A 17,928-nucleotide genomic window follows, 5' to 3' on the forward strand; every position below is an offset into this window, starting at 1 on the left:
AAAAAAGGAGTAAAATAACCCAAAAAAATTTAAAAGACCGAGGAACAAAATTTATATAAAAAATAAATTTTATCTTTAATTGAAATGTGAAATTAAAAAGAAAAATAAATTTAGCAAAATGACTTAAAAAACAAAAGAATAAGGATCAAATTGATATAAATAATATACCATTAATCTGGATAGAAGAATAAAATTAAAAATAAATAAAACTTTTATAAAATAGTTAAAAAACAGTACATCATTAATTCGAGTAAAATAAAAAAATTAAAAATAAATAAAAAAATTACAAAAATTAAGAAATAAACTAGAAATACAAAAAGCAAGGACCAATTAAAAATATAATATTTAATAAATTAAAAATAATTGATGAAATTAAAAATAAAAAAACTTAGATAAAAGATCTAAAAACAAAAAAAAAGAAAACAGTACACCATTAATTCGGGTAAAATAATAAAATTAAAAATAAATAAAACTTTTATAAAATAGTTAAAAAACAGTACATCATTAATTCGAGTAAAATAAAAAAATTAAAAATAAATAAAAAAATTACAAAAATTAAGAAATAAACTAGAAATACAAAAAGCAAGGACCAATTAAAAATATAATATTTAATAAATTAAAAATAATTGATGAAATTAAAAATAAAAAAACTTAGATAAAACGCAAGCTGCCCGAACACCTATATTAATCTAAAAAAATAAAAAATAATTAATCATCTAGGTGGTGGTCAAATGGTAAAGACTGAAATAATCAAGCTATTATGTTAGATTAGGAAAGCCTACGAGCTAAAAATAATCAAGCTTATTATGTTAGATTAGGAAAGCCTACGAGCAATAAATCAACTACTCAACACCAATACACGCTGCCTTATTAAAAAAGTGATGTAGTGATGCTTTCAAAAAACATGGTGAAATGATATATTTGGATGACCGGAGGTACAACACGCTAATGCGATCCACACAAGCGCCAACAATGTTTTTTTTATTTGTGAAAAGACCTAATTAGCCCTAAACTTGATAATTATGAAAAAAATGCATGTAAGAAAATGAACAAAGCCTCAAGGCCATTTTTTTTATATATTTTTAAATGAATTTTAATCATTTCACTGTATATTTGTATTTGTATATTTATTTTTATTTTCTATATATAGTCAAATATAAAAGTATTTCTCATCTCATTATAATAATTATAAAAAATTATCGTGGAAGTGCAAAATTGCTCTTGGAAGCTTTTCTTATTTTTTTTTGTTTTTAAAAATATTTTAATAATTTTATTGTGCATTTAAAATAAAATAAAAAATTATTTACTCCTAATCAATTTGGTAATAACTAATTTTTTTGTGAAAAACATTGAAAGCTCTCAATAACTAGTTTTAAGAATATTTTTTTTATACGGAGAGTAAAATTATTATTATATTATTTCAATAAACAATATTTTTTAATATGGAGATAAAACCTTTTATTTATCAAAATCAAACAGAATACTCTAACTTAACAATTCCTAAAAAAAACAGAGAGAACAAGGGTGTCTGATGTGTCGTGCTTGCCTGTAACGAGGGGAAAAGGCAACAAAACTACATAGTACTACAGTAGAAAACAAACAGAAAGAAGGTAGGTGAGAGAGAGAGAGAGACCAAAAGGAAAAGAAAGGAAAGGGAAAGAAGAGAGACAACAACCCGACGATTTGTTCTATAAAATACGAAGTAGCAATTTATTTTGTCAGCTCCCCTTCGCTGATGCTCACCTGTTAAAATATAGAGATAATAAATATACAAGTAGAACAGTATTGAAATGGACACGTAACTAACTAAGCTCTTCTTTCTTCATCTTCTCCGTCAACTTTTCTCGGAATAAACTCTCCTCTGTTTTTGCACTCCTCCTCGTTTTCTTCGCTCTACTTCCTCTGATAATTATATAAATACCCCCTCTCAGGTCACTTCCCTCTCTCTATTATATTACTCTGTACACCTTTTTTATTCCCTTTCCCTTTCCTTTGCCATTTTGGTTTCTGGGATCCTTCTCTTCCTGAAAGGTGATTTGTTGCTTCAAAATAATCTGTGTTCTTGCTTTGTAATAATGTGTTTCTCTATTAATTCTGTCACTAAGTGATTGGTTTTAATTTGACATGGCCGCCCTTCCGCAATAGATCTGTATGCGTGGGTGTGTGTGTGTGTGTGTGTGCGTGCATTTTTTTTTTGGTTGCCGCAACAACATGCGGCTTTTGTTGTTGGTCTTTTCTTTATTCTTGCTCCCTCCCTCTCTATTAACATTGGTTATGTTGGATCTTATTGGGGTTACACATGTTTGAATCTTTTTGGCGCTTCTTGAGTTCTTAGGCGTCTATTCTGCCTTCGTTTATTATCAGTGCTGATTTAATTTGCTAGTTTTGTGAAAAAGAATACACTTTGTGCTATTTCTGTAATGCCTTCAAAGCTACCGTAGATTCGTGTATCTTTCTACTCACTGTATTGAAGTAGATGTTGGTTCTTGAATGGAAGAAACCCACTTGTATAATTATTTGTGGGTCTTGAATTTTCAGGATGGCCACTTCTGTGTTTCACCAACCCCTAGGGACTGCTCAGCCCCATCAACACTTCCAGAACTCTGTTTTTTGTCATGAGTTTGGCCATGCTTCGGTGAAACTGACATTTAAAGATTTTAAGGTTGAGACTGGCTTGTCAAGAAGAGGAGGTTATAGTTCTTGTAAGAGAAAATTTGGTGTTATTCAAGCCTCGGCTTCTCATACATCAGTGGTTCAACCAGTTTCATATCCCCCGAATAACAGCACCAATGAGTTGCCAAAGAAATCAAGTAAGCCTGTTTCATTTTTTTCCGAAACTCATATTTATCAAAGCTTAGATGTTCATATCAATTGCCAATTTTATCCTCGAAAGGGTCTCCATAGGAATCGATGTGGCCGCATAGATCATAAGACGCTGAAATGCAGTAGCAAAAATATCATGACAATATATAACTTGATCCATTTTATTTGGCGTCCAACCCAAATTTTGGATTTGAGTTTTTTCTTATCGTGAAACTTCTCAATGCCATATCTTAATCAATTTCAGGTGAAGCAGCTTTGATCCTGATTAGGCATGGTGAGTCACTATGGAATGAAAAGAACCTGTTCACAGGCTGTGTTGATGTGCCATTGACAAAGAAGGGTGTGGAGGAGGCAATTGAAGCTGGTAAGAGAATCAGCAACATACCTGTCGACATGATATACACATCAGCCTTGATCCGTGCACAAATGACTGCTATGCTTGCCATGACCCAGCACCGTCGCAAAAAGGTAGATTGGTAAAACATGCCATTGGTTGTTAGAAAACACAATTTTTAGCTAGTGACATTCAAATCTCAGAAGCTATTGATGTAATAGTAGATAAATATGTCGCTCCTATACTAATCTGAGCAAAAACAGCATTATTGGTTACCGGTCAATAATTACTCAGGCTCATTCGTCTGAAACTTATTTGTATATAATGCAGCAGGATATGTTAAAATGGACTTATTTATAAGACTCCATTTTTTCCTCAAAAGTTCTTCTATTTTCTCTTCTTTAGTTGCTATCATACTGACTATCAAACTTGTGGCAGGTTCCTATCATTTTACATAATGAGAGTGAACAGGCAAGGGAATGGAGCCAAATTTTTAGTGAAGATACAAAAAAGCAATCCATCCCAGTTGTAACAGCTTGGCAATTAAATGAAAGAATGTAATGATATTGTCTCCTTTTCTCATGCAATCCCCATGTTATGTGCAAATTATGAACTGATCTTCTCTACAGGTATGGGGAATTGCAGGGTCTCAATAAGCAGGAAACAGCAGACAGGTTTGGCAAGGAAAAGGTTCATGAGTGGCGGAGGAGTTATGACATACCTCCACCCAATGGCGAGAGTTTGGAAATGTGTGCTGAAAGAGCAGTTGCTTATTTCAAAGATCATGTATGCATGACTATGCCTTGCTATTCCTAGTTCTCTTATGGTTTGCTCATCATTGATTGGATGGTTTACTTAAACATTAGAGCAATTGTATGCAATTCATTTGCCCCTGACCACAGAATATTGTGTTGCAGATTGAACCTCAACTTCTATCTGGGAAGAATGTGATGATTGCTGCCCATGGGAATTCACTCAGGTCCATAATCATGTACCTTGACAAATTAACTTCACAGGAGGTGATAATACTTTGATACTGGGGTGTTCCCTATATTGAGCATCTCTTTGTTATCTCTTCTTTGTCATTGTCGTTTTAACTATATGTTGGTCATGTTTTGTTCTGACAGGTTATCAACTTAGAATTATCAACTGGAATACCAATGCTTTACATTTTCAAAGGGGGAAAATTCATTAGGAGAGGAAGTCCTGCAGGACCAACCGAGGCTGGAGTGTATGCATATACTAGGGTATGCAACTTCTGGTCATCCCAACAATTTCTGAACTTGAAAATTTTCATTCTGGCTTAAGTTTATATTTGCGTGATTTTAAACATGGGATAGATGATTTAGTTCAACAGTTGTAACCTGTCTGAAACTAGCATGGAAATTTTTTTCTTGAAAACAAGTCATCATACAGATTTTAATTGCCCCTATTCAATTAATGAAGCAACCATCCAAAACATGCATGCCTGTGTCTGAGAGTAACCTTTCTGAGTTTCCTTTGAGGCCATCAGATCAATTATCCTAATTAATTGAACTGCAATATAATCTTTTTCAGTGATTTACTTTTGTTGCTAAGAACCTGCTTCTCAGATTGGCTGGTAAACCCTAGGTCGAGAAAGCATAGGCAGAATTGGTGGTGTCATTACCTAGGAAGTATAGATATGACACAGAGATGCATAAAAAATATTATAATAACATGTTATTCAGGAAAACCAAAAAAATACTTAGAATCCATTTTGTGTACAAGAATGATTTCTATTATCTTTTTTCTGCCTATGACATGATTATCACTTGAATAGCTGAATACTCTTGGGGTCCAGTCGTGTATTAACAGTTGTGCAGCACTCATTTCGTACAAGTCCCCATCTTATGTGGGTAAGATATGAATGCTTACCGTAGCAGAAGTGTCGTTGCTGCATGGTTCGTTACGCAGGTCTCATTCTAAGAAACGAAAATATGCCAGATAATTGCTGATGATGTCCTCTTTCTTTTGCTGTTGTTCATTTACATGATGCTATTTCCCTCAAGTACCTAACAGAATATGACCTCACTCCTTTCGCAACTTTAAATGTTGTTGCAGAGTTTAGCTCTATACAGGCAGAAGTTAGATGATATGCTGCATTAGCATGCTCACATATTGGTAAGTTCTATTACTTATCATCTTCTGGATCTAACCTCAATCACTGGCTCCTCCTTTGCTTCCTTAGATGAGTACCAACATTCCTTCTCTTTTTCAGGGGCCCATCTTCCTCTGCATTAATATTCATGATAGCTGTTGGTGTCATAAAGAAAACGCAGAAAGCTAGTTATGTGCTACGTTTGGGAACACGCAAATATGGTCATCTTACCCAACCAGTAGGACGGACAGCTTTCTACTGCTATTATTTTTTAATATGTATAATTTTTCTGCGTGTTTCAGTTGGGTCTTTAACCATTTTTCTTCCGAGGAAGAAGTAGGATTCTTGATAGTGATGTTTAAATGTTGTAAAAGATGGACTGAAGTGAAATACGAGTATTCTTTTTATGGTACACCATTTAGCTATTACAATGTGCAGAGTGATACGAGAGTAATTTCCTCCGTGTTTTGTTATTTCTCGGCATGGATTTGGATCCTGGAACATGATGAATCATGTTGTAGAATCCACATCTTTGGATTCAAATCAACGGTAATGATTAAGTCTTGAATTCATAAATGGATATGGATAGTTTTCCAAATATGGTAGAGTTTAAAATAAAATCAAACTCGGTTAAAATTTTACCAATGGGATATAAATAGGATCATTATGTTCTCAAGAACGTGACTAGGTGACTGTTTCGCCGTGCTGTATTTACGAGTAACATTTTTAAAATGTTAACATGTTTTCTACTAAAAACTAATTATAAAATTAAAAATTTGATGCATATTTGATGATATTTTTTTTAAAATTAAGATTATAGCATATTAAATAAAAAAATATTGAGATAACAATAAATTAAGTAAAGATGAGCATTAAATATTTAAGGATAAAAAAATTAAAATAAATTATGAAAGCATGATTTCTAATTAACTAATATTTAGGGATGAAAATAAAATAAAAATATTTAATTAAGAAAAAAACTACTCGAGTCAACTTGAAAAAATATATGTTCGCCGAACATTTAATTCAAATCATAAAAGCATAATACCTTGTAAAATATTTTTAAAAAGAATTATGAACAATTTTCAACAAATCTATTAAAAGATAAAATAAAAAAATAATTTTTAAAAAATAATTTTAGTCGACCCAATTTAATCAACCAAACTTACGATCTAGGACATGAGACTAAGATGATCCTATAGAAAGGAAATTGAAAAGAGTTATGAAGCTTAATCCCCAGTCAACTAAATGTTGAATGATGAAACTGAAAAAAAAAAGATAAATTTTAAAAACATGAAGAAAAAAAAACCTAAGTCAACCTAGGTTAGATTATGAAATTGAGATCACACCATAGAAAGTAAACTGAAAAAATCATGAAAACTAATCCCTCAATTAACTCAATGTGGAGGATAAAATTGAAAACAAAATAAAAAATAACTAAAAATAACAATTAAAAAAATAAAATCAAATTTGGCATAAGAAAAAATTGACAGTCCACTCTCCTTCTATTTTGGACAAAGCAAGGTTTGAAAATCAAGGAGATAAAAGAAAAGAGAAGAGGAAAAAAAAAAGAAGAGCGAGTCGCTGGAGCCATAATGCCTCTCCTCTAGTAGCATGTGCCATTAAAAAATGAAGACCTTGTCGAGACGATACCAATGCCACCAAAGAAGACCCTTTTCGAAGCTCGGAGGAAGTTGCATGTGCCATCATAGTGCAACAATTTCCCTCACAAGATGGCATAGTTATTGCTTGTGCCAAAAAAAATTTCCTTCTCATTCAATTTAGTCTCTAATCTTAGTTTCAAAATTGATCACCTGAAGCTTTAATTGTTTTAAATTAATAAGAAATAATTTTATTTTGTTCAATCAAGCATCATTCGAGTGTTGAAATCTTTTTTTAAAATTGTAATATCTTTATATCTAGGCATCAAAATAAATTGTCAAGTGTAATCTCAAATGAACTCATTAAAAAAATCAAATTAAAATAAAAGTTGAGCATTCTAAAATAATCAAAGGGAAAAAATAAAAAAAAAGAAAAAGAAAAAAAGAGTAGAACACTTTCCACTTCCCCATGCCGATTAATTTAGTCCATGATGTAGCAAAACAAATGGCTTGAACACTTGTCTCGAATTAAAATTCAGTCCTCAAAAGTTTTTTTTAAGATAAATAAAACTTAATTTTATTTTACTAAATCAAGCATTAACCAAATGTGGATTTTTTTGCTTGACAAAAAGATCCACATATCTAGACAATTAAAATAAATTATTATGTTCAAATCTTAAATCATAAAAATATAAAAAGATCAAATTGAAAAACAAAATCTAGTGATCAAAATAAATAACTAAATAATAACAAAAAAAAAAACATCATACAACACTATTACATCTTACAATGTTTTATCTGTGGGTACAATATTAATGAGAAGCAGGGAAGATATGTTTGGAACGCTTACAATCCAAGGCGGTATGATATTAATGAGATCATTTTTTTTCTAGATAACGTCATTTTTAAATAAAAAATCAGTTTTTTTACCACCATTCAAAATCCTAATTAAAAATTGCTAAATTTACTAGAAGTGCTCATTTACGAAGCAAATAGACAGATGAAAATTAAGCCGATATGTATTGACCAATGTATCGACCTCTTAATGCGTAATCCCGTAACGAGTTTGCTACTGTCCGAAATACCGAGATTACGATGTACAGACTGTCTACACGCTTCTGTCATGTTTAGGACTAGGACCATTTTACGTAACGAAAGGCACATCATCTTTAGGACACCTAGCAGCGCGCTGAAGTTCAAGAAGGCACAACTGCATACACTGTGCATCAGAGAATGATATCATTTTAGAATCCGGGAGGGAGGGCACGATTTGTCAATGAGTAAATTCACTAAATTCAAGAAAGGATGTTCAGAAACAGACTCGCCCTTATGTCTGGTAAGAAGTTTTGTACCGAGGAGAATCAAGGTCCACGGGGACATGGAAGAGTGCATTTGATGCTTGCTCCGACCGCCATATCATGGAGCTCAATGAGGAAAAATCATTCAGTGAATTCGATGATGTTATCAATACAACTTAATAGAAAATCTTGATATTGTAGTCTCTAATTAAATGATACGTCAGCTGTCAGCTGTCCTACAACAACCGCTCTTAGGTCATTCTGCCTTGGCAAAATTCAAGCATGTGCCTTGTCATCAGGTTTCACGTCAGTACGATGCGGATCTTCCGACTCTGACTCTGATTCTTTCTTACCACCATCAATCAGTAAAGTATTTTCATGAGTGAAAACAGTATCTGAATCTATTCCATGAGGCATGGAACCTTCTGTCTTATCATCGTCGGAAGTATCAGAATTTGAGTCCAAGTTCAGTGAGTCCACGGTAGCAGATGCCAGGTCCGGCTGAGGTGCTGCTGAGGGAGAACTCGCTCTTGTCCAAAAAGATGGCATCCTCCTGTCATCCTCCTTCATCCTCTCCGCATACTTACTTATATCAAAACCTACACAATCTTTTCCACCAAATGCAGCTTCGAGATAGTCCATATCAAATAGATCTTCCATTATTTTCATAGTGTTGATTTCATCAGAGTAAACAAACTTGACTTTATTGTAAGTTTTAGGCTCTAAAAAGGCTTTTGCCACCTGCAATGAAAGATTATCCTGAAATCAGTAGCGGACTAGCATGTAGAGTGTAGAGCTAGAAATCAGAAAGGCGAACCAGAAATAATCTAATAGCGCCTCAAAACAGGACCGTGACTCAACAAAACAAAACACACTGGAATGCCCTTTAGCTAATGCTCAGAAACACCAACAAAAGCTAAAGGAAGACATTAAACTGAAATTAATCATTGATCCATACAATTCACACTTAAAACTAAAACAGTTTTGCATTGAATTTTGCAAATACATTCATGACATTAAAGATTGGAAACTAAAAATGCAGCCACAATCACAATTTGAGGCCAGCCCTGATGCATGGGAGTGAACGTTGGCTATTGAAGCAACAACATAAACATAAGATGGCAACGGTGGGAATCTGTATGCTAAGGTGGATGCATGGTAACAAAAGAATGGATAAGATTAGAAATGAACTCATCCGCCAAAAGCTCCATGTAGCACTCATCAGTGAAACAAGGAGAAAAGGGGCCTAAATGGTTTGGCCATGACCAATGTAGGACACCAAAGCCCTGGTTCAGAGAAGTAATAAGCTGCAGTAGTAAGGGAAGGGGGGCAGAGGAAGCCTTAATCTAATATGTGGAAGTGGTATCAGAGGGTTAAAATCTCTCAAAATTGAGGTAAATTTGGTGTACAAACAGGAGGAATGGTCCAAAAAGATTCATATAGCCAATCCAAACTAGCTTGGGATTGAGGCTTGGTGATGGTGGTTGTTGTAATCTAATTTCTAGCAATCAGTTAGGTGGTATACAGAAACAAAAATAGATTATCCAGATTATAATCTATAATCACAAATTTATAGTTGCAAGAGCCAAAGTAAAGTATTTTTGTTTTTTATCAAACTAATAGAAATTTAAAGCATTATGAAAAAGAAAATAAATTTAAAGCAGCATGGAAAAGGATAGCAGAAACAGGCAACAGGTTACCATCCAGAATGGTTCAAAGAACTTTGGAGGATTATACAGTATTGCCAGGCCCAGGCGTTCTGGATAATGGTCTTGTAAAACATGGGCTGTTTCGCGTGTCACCTTCAATGAGATATGCGATAAATTGAAACCACTGAAATCAATCAGCCAGACCATCTGCTCCTGGTCTGGTGGCAAATTTAAAATGGCATTCTCCATGCAATACACCAAATACTTAATTTGTCCTTTTATCGACTTGGAGTTCTGCAGTCAAAATGAACTTGAAATTATTACAGGTAAACAGCATAAAAATGAAGTAGATTACTTTTGAATTTGATCCCTGAGAGATGATGTTTCTGTGTATACTTAAATTACAATAGATCTCAGCATCATACCACACAGATTGGTTTTACACATAAAATATTGTCACTAAGGATTGCATTAAGGTTGATATTCTCAATGATGCATGAAATTGACACCCTGGATCGACTTCAAGTATAAATTACCATGTATATTGTGGGAGAAGAATCATGTGAATATATTGTTTGGCCTGAGTCCTGAACCAATGCTAATCCTTTGAATATTAGGTGTTAGGGTCATGAATGAACAGTTGGCATTTTTTTCTCTCTTACTCTGGATTAAGAGCATGTCCTAGTGATCTACAGGGACCAAGTTTCTATTCAAATCTAAGAAATTGCAGCCTCACAAATCACAAGACAGAAGAAAGTCAGGAGAAATTGTCAGATGAAACCTGGCAACTAGGTCTCATGACAAGAACTGTTCTTCCATGCTTGTCAACATAACTTGATCTGTAGATTTTCCCCGTATGTGCTTCATGCGCAATCTCTTCCTGCGTTACAAACAAAAACAGTAACAGAATTAAACACCATTGCATGAGTAAATCCACAACTAAAACAAACTTGACCAGTCCAAGAACCCAAAGTGCTGAGTTCCTAGTGGAAATTATTACTAATTGTACTGGGGCTTACAGACGCACACCAATGCCAATATGTCTTAATTTTGTGTGCAATAAATAACAGGTGGCAGTTTCAATATTCTTGAACCCATAACAGGTAGGTTTTGAGTTAAAGCTTCTTGAAAAGCTTTGTAAAATTAGCCCCAGGTTAGTATTCTGTCAAACATGACTGGGGACCATTTCCCCAGTGCAACAAAATGCATGAAATGAAAGATGTAGGAAAGCTTCAAGACTCGTTCAATTGCTCATTAAAGTTCAAGCAGACCATTGAAATTGAACCCTACCAAATTTTCACCCGTTGATCAAGACTTAGACACTAGAGCAAATCTTTACTCGCAAAGACTAGAGATAATCAAGAATAAGAAGAAATGCCAGTGTACCCAGCGTATCTCTTCTGGTTTGTATGCTACTCTCCATTTTAAGGTTTCTTTCAGCATTTTCAGTGCCTTCTTGACATTCCAATTCCATGCCCTTAGATGCCTTTCAATTGAAGCATCGGAGCAATAAATAGACAACTTCTCTGGCAGTGGCCCCACCAACCTTCTTACCTCATTAACCTGCATGCTTGAAAGAGTCACGTGCTTGAAAGTTTCTCTCCAATATGAAGTAACAAATGTGACGAGCAGATGAGATGGACATACCTTTTCCTGCTGGTGTTCAGTTGTCAAAGGCTTCTCGAAGCCATTCGAAGAGGATCTCTTTACACCTTCACTCATCTTAAGTTTCCCTGTAAGCCAATATTTGAGATTACACTATTACATCATAATCTATGTTTCTATCTCGTACCTTGTAGTCTATATTTTGAATCCTTTTAATTGCAAGGAGTTCTTCAAGAACCAAACATCATTCCATATACAAGTATTTCATAAGATGATGTAACAAAAGCTTGCAGATACCTTAAATTATTTATTCTTTTTCCAGCCAGGCTGAAAATTATTTGTTACATTGCAGAAAGTTAAAGTTACAAGAAAATCTACTCACAGTAATCCTTTTCTGATCTCAAAGGAATTGTTGGGAAGAGAAAAGCAGTTTCGATAAAGCATTGAATCTTTTGTTGCTGGAGGTATACAGGCTTTAGTAAAATATAGTCAACTTAACCAAAGACTCAGCACATTTACATATGCTGAACCACATGAAAGATAGTATCAAGCAGCAATAAAAACAGAGACGATATATTTTCTCCACGCTATCTTGATCTCTAAACCCTGTTTCTTGATGTTAAATTATCAGAGCGTATGTATAAGATTATATTTAAGCATAGTTCTTAACGATCAATACCTCTTGGTGCAGGCTAGGAAACAATTGGATGGAAAAGCTCACGAGATCACAATTAGTTATTTCAAGCGGTGCCAGGAAATGAATCCAAAACTTAGAAGAGAGATACAGGTCTGTAATCATGTTAAAAAATCAGTCTACCCCTGACATTATATTTAAGCACGTATTTGAAGTGGATGCCAACTCCCGGTACTTCTTTAATGACTAGGAGAAACAAGTCAGTAGTCCACCAAGGAAAAATGTACTCTACTCCAAATTTTGGCACCTAACTGAAGTGGGTTCAACATTAACGGGTTGGGCAAATCAATTGTTACGATGAATCGGTATATTCTTATTTTAACAAAAAGTTGAAGTTTTTTGGGCCATACTCCTTCCTCTTACTGAGCTACCGGTAACAATGGATGGCACTTGCATTAATTTAGTTAAAAGAAAATACAACAATTCCTATCTTTAAGTATTCGGCAATGCTCTGTAACAGCACAGCTTCAGTAACACTAAAATTAGACAAATCTTCCTGTTAGTCCATAAAAAAAACTAAAACCCACTCCACGACCCCAATTCTACCATTCATTTTTATTTTTATTTTTATTTTGGACGCAGGGGCATAAATTTGGGTTTCCAAAGCCGATACATGAACGTCTTGATCGATCAAACGATTGTAACTGAGATTTAACACGAGCCCTTTTTTTGTTCTAAAGATCTTCTCTTTTTTCCCTTCCTTTTCATTTTACGCACCGGTGGCGCATACCCAGCTACGCTGAATCACGCCTTGGATTATATTTCGATAAATCGAAAAGAAGAAGAAAAAAACATAATTGACCCACGAACCCACGTAGATCATTATAAGCAAAAAATCAAATCTGAACCTGGATTTCACAAGAAAAGAAAAATTAAAGTGACAAACAAACCTGTTTGATTCAGCAATTAGGAAGCCTGAAAAAGGGGGATAAGACCGATTCTTCAGGTTTGAGTTTTTCAACTGATAGAAACCGGGTGTATGTCTTGAGGAATACAAGGAGTGAAGGTGGTTGCTGTTATCAATTTTGAAAAGTAGCTGTTTTGGATCCACCCTCGCACGCGACACAGGTTTCTCTCGTGACCGAAATGGATATTAAGAAGCCGGGAAAAATAATAGAATACATTAATACTAGTATGAGCTGGTAATGCTTTGTTTTTTTATGCAATAATTTATTTGAATTATTTCTTACATCTCACATGTGTACATGTTGTTTTGGACACATGCTCCTCCTCTTTGTCTAACGATGGAGAAGTCGTGAATGACCCTATCCAGGAGTAACATATACAATTTAGTATGAAGGTTTTGGTGATTTCTTAAGGGCCATTTTGACCCTTTGGAATGTCCGAGGGATCAGCCAAAGCTCCGGCGAATAAACCCTTTGCGATTCCATGTAAAGGACTTCGCTGTTGGTGTAAAGCTTACTTTCGTCCCTTTTCTCTTGATTTTTTAATTTTCTGGGCCTTTTACTTTGATTTCTGTTAATATGAACCCTTTACTCCCAATTTATCTTAGAAAAATATCCTTAGGAAGGCTCATATGTCATGTAGATTTTAAATTAAATGAAAATTAAGATTTATAGCCTGTTAAATTCTAGTAGTGGACCAAGCATATTTATGATGGATTGATGAGTAGAAATTATGTTATATATAAAAGGTTCTCAAATAGGCAAAAGAGGTTGAAAGGTTTGTGTTTTTTATTCACACAAAGTAACCCTAAAGTTTGGCATAGATTATAAGACTTTTTATTCTTGAAAATAAAACAATTTTTAGTCAATTGCTCCAATACTTAGCCAATTATGGCAGAAAATACTTATCGTAATAATTTTCTATTATGTTTATATTCTTAACATATTAAAATTATCTTACATGTAATATTAGGGTCTCTTTCTTGCTATATTGATTAATGTTAATTTAATATTATTTTTGTGATTATGGTATGATCATAGAATGAGATTTTGGACACTTGAATTTATTTATTTATTAAATAGAGGATGAAATCGAGCCCTAGTCCTTTTGTATCCAAAAATTCAAGTGGCACATACCACTAATTTAAAGCGCTCTTTGATTTTTTTATTTTTTCCACAGAAATGCTCTTTGATTTTTTTATTTTTTCCACAGATAATCTATTCCAACATTGAGAGGAGACCTAATTTATGTATGGAGTGGCTAGTTAGAGACAATGAAGCTTACATGGATGGAAAATATTGATTATGAGATGTTGGAGCAATCTAATCGCTTAAGTTTAATGCTTATAAAGTCCCGTATAAGTAAGAGCATGAAAGGTTCCATCCATTAATGCTTCAAGGCAAAAGATTTCTGGGAGGGTGTGGAGCAACAATTTGTTCATTCCGATAAAGCATTGGTCATTGCCTTAATGAAGAGACTTTCATACATGTCATTTGACTTTTCTAAAAGTGCACACAAGCACATTATAAAAATAAGAGACATTGATGCTTAGTTGAAGTCCTTCAAAATTGAGATTCTTGAGTCATTCGTAGTTCATTTCATTTTGAGCTCTCTCCTTGTGAGATGTAATCCATTTAAGATTTCTTATAAAACACATAGAGAGAAATAGTTAGTTTATAGACCATACCTGTTTAAAAATAAGGTAGATCGAGACTTGAGAAACCTAAAAGTGTTTATTTGGTTTCTCAAGCTAAAGAAAAATGTCAAAAAGGTTAAAATAAACTTTAAAGTGAAGAAACATAAAAATATACCAATAAAACAACATGAAAAAAAAAAATGAATGCTTTTTATGTAAAAAATAAAGATATATCAAGAAAGATTGTCTTAAGTGTAGGAAATAAATCATAAAAAAACATAAAATCTTCTTTTTAGTATGTTAAGAATTTATAGGAAATAAATCATAAAAAAAAAAATCTTCTTTTTAGTATGTTAAGAATTTTTTTCATCGAGGCTCCTAGTAACACATAGTGGATTGACTTTGGGTCTATAATCCATATAGTTAATATCATGCAATACTTTTTTAGTCTAAGAAAGTCAAAGGGAAATGTATAAGGAATTTATTTAAGAAACTGGATGTGCTCTAAAATTTAAGATGTGAGTATTTTTAAATTAGTTTTAAATCTGAACTTATTTTGGATTTGAAAAATATCTTTTATATTTTATCATTTTCTAGAAATTTAATTCTAGCTCTCAAACTCTATAGTATTGGTTATAGATTTTTTTTTGGTGGAAACATTTTTAGTATTTTAAGAAATAAAATTTATATTAGCAATGGAGCATTGATTGATGGTTTATATATAAATGATCTAAACCTTACTTTTAAGCACAACTATTTATCCATGCATGTTGATTTTGGTATTAAATGGAGTTTGGGTCACATCTTTATCAAAAAAATTAAAAAATTAATGATGATAGAGTTTTAAACACTCTTGATTTTACTAATTTCAATACTTGTGTAGATTGCATAAAAAAACAAACTAATAAAACTATTAAAGATGCCACAAAGAGCTCATATATTTTAGAAATCATGCATATTGATATTTATAGACCATTTAATACTCAATTGTTAAATGATTAGAGATATTTTATCTCATTCATTAATGATCATTCTAAATTTATATATTTTTGTCTTTTATTTAATAAGGTGAAGCACTTGATACTTTTAAGACCTGTAAGGTTGAGGTGGGGGAATAAAAAGAAAATACCATAAAGATTGTAAAGTCAGATAGAGATAAAGAGTATCATGGTAGATTTATAGAGTTTTAAGTCTATTTATAGAGTTTCTTAAAGATAAGGGTATTATTACATAATATACTATTGTTATAGGATTAAAACTTAAAAGATGGGCAAATTAAATGTATCACTAATGTTGATAAATAATAAAAATTAATTCAAATAGGTACAATAAAGACAATAATCAACAATATAATTAAAGTATTTAAAATAAAAAAAAAAGTAAAGGAAAGAATTTGTAAACTTGATTTTTAATGTAGTTCGGCGAGCCTACATCTATATCTGAATTATAAAATTGGACTTCAATACTGTATACTTTTATTTGTCCAAGTTATAGAATACAATATCTACATGATAAATCCATACTAAGAATTTTACACCACTTAAAGATATTCTCTCTTCAAGATTTTTTTCTTACTTGAAGATATGTTATTTTCAAGATTTTTTCTTTATGAAAATATCTCACCAATACTAAGAGTTTTTACCTAACTCATAAAGATTTACAAAAGTGATTTTGTTATCACAATTAACTCTTTCAATAAAGTGAATAGTAAAATTAAAATTTCTAATATTTTTATATCTCACAATATAGTATTTAAAGGATTTGAAGGTGTTTAAGTATAGTGAAAATAAGATCAAATATTCTCGTGCTATAATATAAAGGTTTACTAACATTAATTAAAATATAATCAATGATTGATAATTTAAATACGAGTATTTCCACTTATTAGATATTCTAAACTCTATAAATATATTGTTACTTTTCATGTGTGTTATTTGGGCCAGATAGAAAAATGTTATGAAAAATATTCTTAAAATGACCCATATGTTGTGTAGATTTAAATTAAATGATAATTAAAACTTATTATTTATTGAACTCTAGTAGTGGGTCAAGCATATCCGTGAGGGATGGATATGCAAAAGTTATGTTATATAGAAGGCTCTTTAGTTTAGCCAAAAAAAGGTCAATGAAAAGTCATATGTCTCCCGTTCATATAAAAAAAACATTAAAATTTGGCATGAATTTGAAGATTCTTTGTTTTCCAAGGCACAAATATTTATGGACAATTGCATTAACATTTATTCATTCATGGCAGGAGGTATGTATCTTTTTTTTTTTTGTTCACATGCTTGACATATTAAAGTTATTTTACGATTTAGTCATTAATTAGTCTTTTTGTATTGCTTTTTTTTTTAAATGCAACAGCATTTCTACTTGCTCTCTGTATATAAAGGTGTTTGTTATTATCCTTGATCAAGAAAGAAATTAGCATCCCAAGTGAGGGGTTTTTCAATCAAGAGACATTAAAGATTTATTGTCAAAATATATTAAATTATATTTAGACCAGTTAATAAGGATATTTAGTTTATTATAACAAGAGCATAAAAACATAAAAAAAAATCAAAATAAACTTGAAGTACATACAATTTAAAATCTTTAAACATGAAAAATAAGATTTAAGATAAACATGTTTTCAACATGTATGTGTATAAACTAGCATGCATACTAAATATGTATTCGAACTTGCAATATATGTAAAATCAAAGTCCTGACATACATTCTAATAATAAAAACTTAAATTAAAATAAAGAAACTTTCAACATGTATGTGTATAAACTAGCCTGCATACTAAATATGTATTCAAACTTGCAATATATGTAAAATCAAAATCCTGACATACATTCTAATAATAAAAACTTAAATTAAAATAAAGAAAAATATTTATATGCTAAAGCATATTAAAATAATAAAATTTTATTATTATCAATGATAAAATATTTGTCCTTAAAGTTTTATTCCTTATCACTTATGCATTTGAGATTTTTCCCATATACTTCTCGAGACTCTAACAACTCCAGCTTAGTTCAGATAGACTTTTAAATATGATATTTGAGCCAAAACAAAAGAATTCTAATATTCTAATAAAGTATAAACCTAAGCTCTATATCTAGGAAAAAAACATAAAAGAATAAAAATATTTAAAATAAAATGAAAAAGAGTGTGGATGAAATTTATAAAATCAAGTTTGAAAGCCTTTCTTCACCCTTTTTTATAGTAAATTTTGAAAGTTAAAAAATTAATAATAATTAATTCATATTGTTATC

At 32.1% G+C, this 17,928-nt stretch overlaps 2 protein-coding genes across 3 annotated transcripts; one reads left to right on the top strand and one right to left on the bottom strand.

The window, feature by feature from the left end:
• The first annotated feature begins 1,636 nt into the window (after positions 1-1,636).
• LOC105119615 (phosphoglycerate mutase-like) lies at positions 1,637-5,713 on the top strand. The gene is made up of 9 exons (XM_011017777.1): positions 1,637-2,031; positions 2,539-2,810; positions 3,068-3,291; positions 3,596-3,714; positions 3,787-3,943; positions 4,075-4,176; positions 4,285-4,404; positions 5,240-5,299; positions 5,397-5,713. The coding sequence occupies exons 2-8, from the start codon at positions 2,540-2,542 to the stop codon at positions 5,282-5,284; spliced, it is 1,038 nt and encodes a 345-aa protein (XP_011016079.1). The 5' UTR covers positions 1,637-2,031; position 2,539; the 3' UTR covers positions 5,285-5,299; positions 5,397-5,713.
• A 2,422-nt stretch (positions 5,714-8,135) lies between these two features.
• On the bottom strand, positions 8,136-13,255 carry LOC105119622 (random slug protein 5-like). Of its 2 annotated transcripts, XM_011017796.1 has the most exons (7): positions 13,014-13,255; positions 11,812-11,887; positions 11,472-11,557; positions 11,211-11,387; positions 10,606-10,704; positions 9,876-10,118; positions 8,136-8,916 (listed from the first exon to the last, which is right to left on the bottom strand). In XM_011017796.1, exons 3-7 carry the CDS (start codon positions 11,544-11,546, stop codon positions 8,452-8,454), a joined length of 1,059 nt encoding a protein of 352 aa, XP_011016098.1. In that variant the 5' UTR covers positions 11,547-11,557; positions 11,812-11,887; positions 13,014-13,255; the 3' UTR covers positions 8,136-8,451. The 2 variants fall into 2 exon arrangements, with proteins under 2 accessions (XP_011016098.1, XP_011016090.1); XM_011017788.1 differs by lacking the exon at positions 11,812-11,887 and having other exon boundaries at positions 13,014-13,254.
• Positions 13,256-17,928: the final 4,673 nt, after the last annotated feature.

Source organism: Populus euphratica, unplaced genomic scaffold (genome assembly GCF_000495115.2).
Source record: "Populus euphratica unplaced genomic scaffold, PopEup_1.0 scaffold6.1, whole genome shotgun sequence".
Taxonomy (NCBI): domain Eukaryota; kingdom Viridiplantae; phylum Streptophyta; class Magnoliopsida; order Malpighiales; family Salicaceae; genus Populus; species Populus euphratica.